This window comes from Limulus polyphemus, unplaced genomic scaffold, assembly GCF_000517525.1.
Source record: "Limulus polyphemus unplaced genomic scaffold, Limulus_polyphemus-2.1.2 Scaffold83, whole genome shotgun sequence".
Lineage (NCBI taxonomy): Eukaryota > Metazoa > Arthropoda > Merostomata > Xiphosura > Limulidae > Limulus > Limulus polyphemus.
Window position 1 is genome coordinate 1171195 of NW_013665693.1, and position 3608 is coordinate 1174802.

Below are 3608 nucleotides of genomic sequence, written 5' to 3' on the forward strand. Positions count from 1 at the left end.
GCCACGAAGCGACGCGGAGGTAATGAGTAATTGAACTGCAGTCAGATAGTGTGTAATTGAACTAAGTATTGTTGAAGTCGAGCACGTGAGACGTTTGTTATAGCGCGACTGTTGAAATTAAGTGTGTCGCAAAGTTATATTCAGAAAGAATAAACCAGTTTTATTTAAGAAAGGACTTGTGTCGCTAAAGTTTCGTCGGAACGAATTTACGGAATTAACAAACGGAGACGTAACAATATGTTATAGCATTATTATCAATCCTTCAGGCAATAAGACACGTGAAACCAGTTAAATTTCAATAATTACGGAATGACTACTTTGTATGTGTATTATTTTCTATAGCAAAGCCACATCGGGCTATTTCCTGTGTCCACCGAGGGGAACCGAACCGTTGATTTGGGCGTTATAAATCCGAAAACTTACCGCTGTTCCACCGAGGACTTTTGTAATATTTTAAAGAACTTAACACTAGCTTATTATGAAAGAGTTTGAATAATAAATAAATAAATATAGCTATCAGTTCAAAGAAGCAAATTGTGGCTTACTTCTTATTTATTAATACTTTTTTTTATGCATGAAGAAAAAAGGAAGAATAATAAAACTTACCATTACTGTATAATCCTCCGAAAGGCTTGAAGTCTTGAGGCTCCTGGTAAAGCAGCTTGTCCGGATCAGCATCATCTAGCGCCACCTGACCGTAGACATTGCCATTAGCTTGACGTCCCATGGGTGAACACGGTGAATAGCTGATTCCCAGATCCTTGGTGAATCGCATAACACCGTACACCTAAGGTTACCATATGCACAAAACCGCCCTCTCGCGAGATAACTTGTACCCCCCTTTTAAATATTTACTCCAAATAAATTTTTATGCTAGTAATTAAGATTGTATAGCTAAATAATTTACCAAGTTAATTTCAAGAATTATTATAACTCGTAAGCAATTTAGTAATTTTTTTATAAAATCGAGATAAATATTTTTCACTCAATGAATCTCTAAGACTTAGAAAATTGTAAATTATACAATAGCATTTTTCTATGATTAAATTTACATATAAACTTTGATTCCAAACACAAATTAATATGTGTAAAATAAGTAATATCTATGGAATTTCAAGTATTCTAATGAAAGAAAGGACGCTTGACCATTAATTAATTTCTAATGGAAGCCTTACAAATCTTCTTTTTTTAACGTAATTCTAACCTAATTTACGTTTCCTCGTTGAGCTTACTTCCAGTATTTTTTTCTAATGACAAAGTAATGCAATTGAAAACAAATTATACTATGCAACTAATTAACAAGTTCGAGGTATTTAGTTTCGATTAAACATGAGACGATATCCGAAGAGTTAACTACTGACATTACTTTCATTTATTTGAGTCTTTAAATCTTCTTTTGACTAGAGATTATATTAAAAAAAAAAGATGAGAGAGAGAAAATATACGAAAAAATAATTTAAACAGTACTAGTCAGTTAGCCCCCAGTGGCACAGCGGTATGTCTACGGACTTACAACGCTAGAAACCGGGTTTCGATACCCGTGGTGGGCAGAGCACAGATAGCCCATTGTGCAGCTTTGTGCTTAATTCCAAACTAGTCAGTTATGAATAAAGTATATCAAAAACAATAAATGAAATATAGAACTACTAGCGGGATCCTAGATGATACATGTTTAATTTTTATTTGTTTGTTGTTAAGCACAAAGCTACACAAGATATCGAAATCTGATTTTTAGCGTTATAAGTCCATAGACTTGCCGCTGAGCCACTGGGGGCTGGCTACACGTTTAATGAAGTTAGAGGAAGTTAGGGCACTGACATCCTAGTGGCCATTCCTATATATTTGTAGAACACTTTACATTCTTGCATACGTAAAATAGATTGCTCAGGTGATCGTTTGAGTGCTAAACAATGAGTAAGAGCAAGGATCTCTCGGACTTTCAAACGAGTATTTTTACTGCCATAATTTTTTGCTTAAAATAACTTAGAGAGTTTTATGTAGTTACCCACAATTCTATAAAACAAAATCCACTTAGAAACTTGTTTTACCTTCATGTTAATGGTAACTCTATTTTCCACCGGCTTGAGCATGGTGTGAGGAGTTGTGTGCTTTCGGCGACGATTTCGGGCGATGATGATGAAGATAACAATGATAAGAAGAAGTATTACAGCAGCCAGAACACCGATTACCAACCCCACGTACTGACTCGATAAAGAGTCATCATTCACAGCTGTACTGACTGTAAAATAATATATTTTATAACACTTTTCGAAGATTCCCGATAACTCTTTTTACTAGCACTGAAATAGAAATTCCATTTATAAAACTATACTGACTAAACAAATTGTTTTTTGCAATACTAACGCAGACTTGTGATGTTTAAAATAAATCCTGAAAATGTACACGAGTGTTAAGAATCAGTTGGGGGGGGGATTATGACCTTTTTAAAAATGTTGTTCATTTAGAACACTTATAAATATACAAACAAACATTCCAATATTGCACTTATGAATCTCGTACACTTAAAAGTAAGCAATAGTCATTGTCTGAATCAGTTGATAAGTTGATAAGTGATAACATTGTCATTAAGATATCTGACATCAGTAATTACTAAACGTTTTTTGTTTCAATTTAGTGTTTTTACTGTTAATTCAGTCTACTTTTGTCCTTTATATACTTATTCTGAAGATTAATTATTATTATATTGTAATAATAACAACGTGCAATCAATTTTAAGACGATATAGACTCGTCAGAATAGAACTGGGAACTACTTTACCGATAGGTGGCGCTGCAGGCGGCTCTTCTTCAGTAAAGTTCCCTTGAGCTGGAACTAAAAGACAAAGCAATTAGAATGACCGTTCTCTCATTTTACGAAAAATAATATTTCGGTGAGAGAGACATCTAATACAGTAATAAAAGCAACTGACAGTAAATCAATGAAAATCTGGTTATGGGTTGATTAATCGTAACTAATGTCTAAACTTCAATATGCTAATTCTTTATATTATCTTCTGACGTCAAATATTTCCTTACATCCGGAAATAGGTGTGAATCTTTAAAATATTACGTGTTATTAAACTTTTAATTGAAATATTTTTCTGCCATTTCATACGAAGTAGAAAAACTTTCATTATTAGAAATATACAATACTACAAGTGTAGATAGCTTCCAGCGAGAGCTAACAGAACAGTAAAGTGCCCAGGGTGAATAACCTGATTTAGAGAACATTTAAAGCGTAATCATATTTTAAAACCTCTGTCCTATAATGAATAAATCATCACGCATACGATATGTTTTCGATATAATAACTACTTCATCCTCTAACTAGTCCAGCAGGAGCTGTATGTTGGTTCAGTAAAAGTTGACATGTGTTGGCCTAGTAGTGGTTAATTTGTGTTGGTCCAGCAGGAGTTAATGTATGTTGGCTCAGTAAAAGTTGATATGTGATGGCCAAGTAGTGGTTAATTTGTGTTGGTCCAGCAGGAGTTAATGTATGTTGGCTCAGTAAAAGTTGATATGTGTTGGCCTAGTAGTGGTTAATTTGTGTTGGTCCAGCAGAAGTTAATGTATGTTGGCTCAGTAAAAGTTGATATGTGTTGGCCTAGT

General features: G+C 34.0%; 1 protein-coding gene across 2 annotated transcripts in view; it reads right to left on the minus strand.

The window, feature by feature from the left end:
- LOC106467832 (discoidin domain-containing receptor 2-like) overlaps positions 1-3608 on the minus strand; it is a 64733-nt gene that overhangs the window by 12982 nt on the left and 48143 nt on the right. The window contains exons 6-8 of one of the 2 annotated variants that reach the window (XM_022396830.1): positions 2779-2832; positions 2049-2239; positions 607-691 (exon numbers count right to left, since the gene is read on the minus strand). In XM_022396830.1, the coding sequence (XP_022252538.1) occupies positions 607-691; positions 2049-2239; positions 2779-2832 (330 nt within the window). Of the gene's footprint in view, positions 1-606; positions 761-2048; positions 2240-2778; positions 2833-3608 lie in introns of both variants that reach the window. The other variant, XM_022396823.1, reaches the window with a different exon arrangement.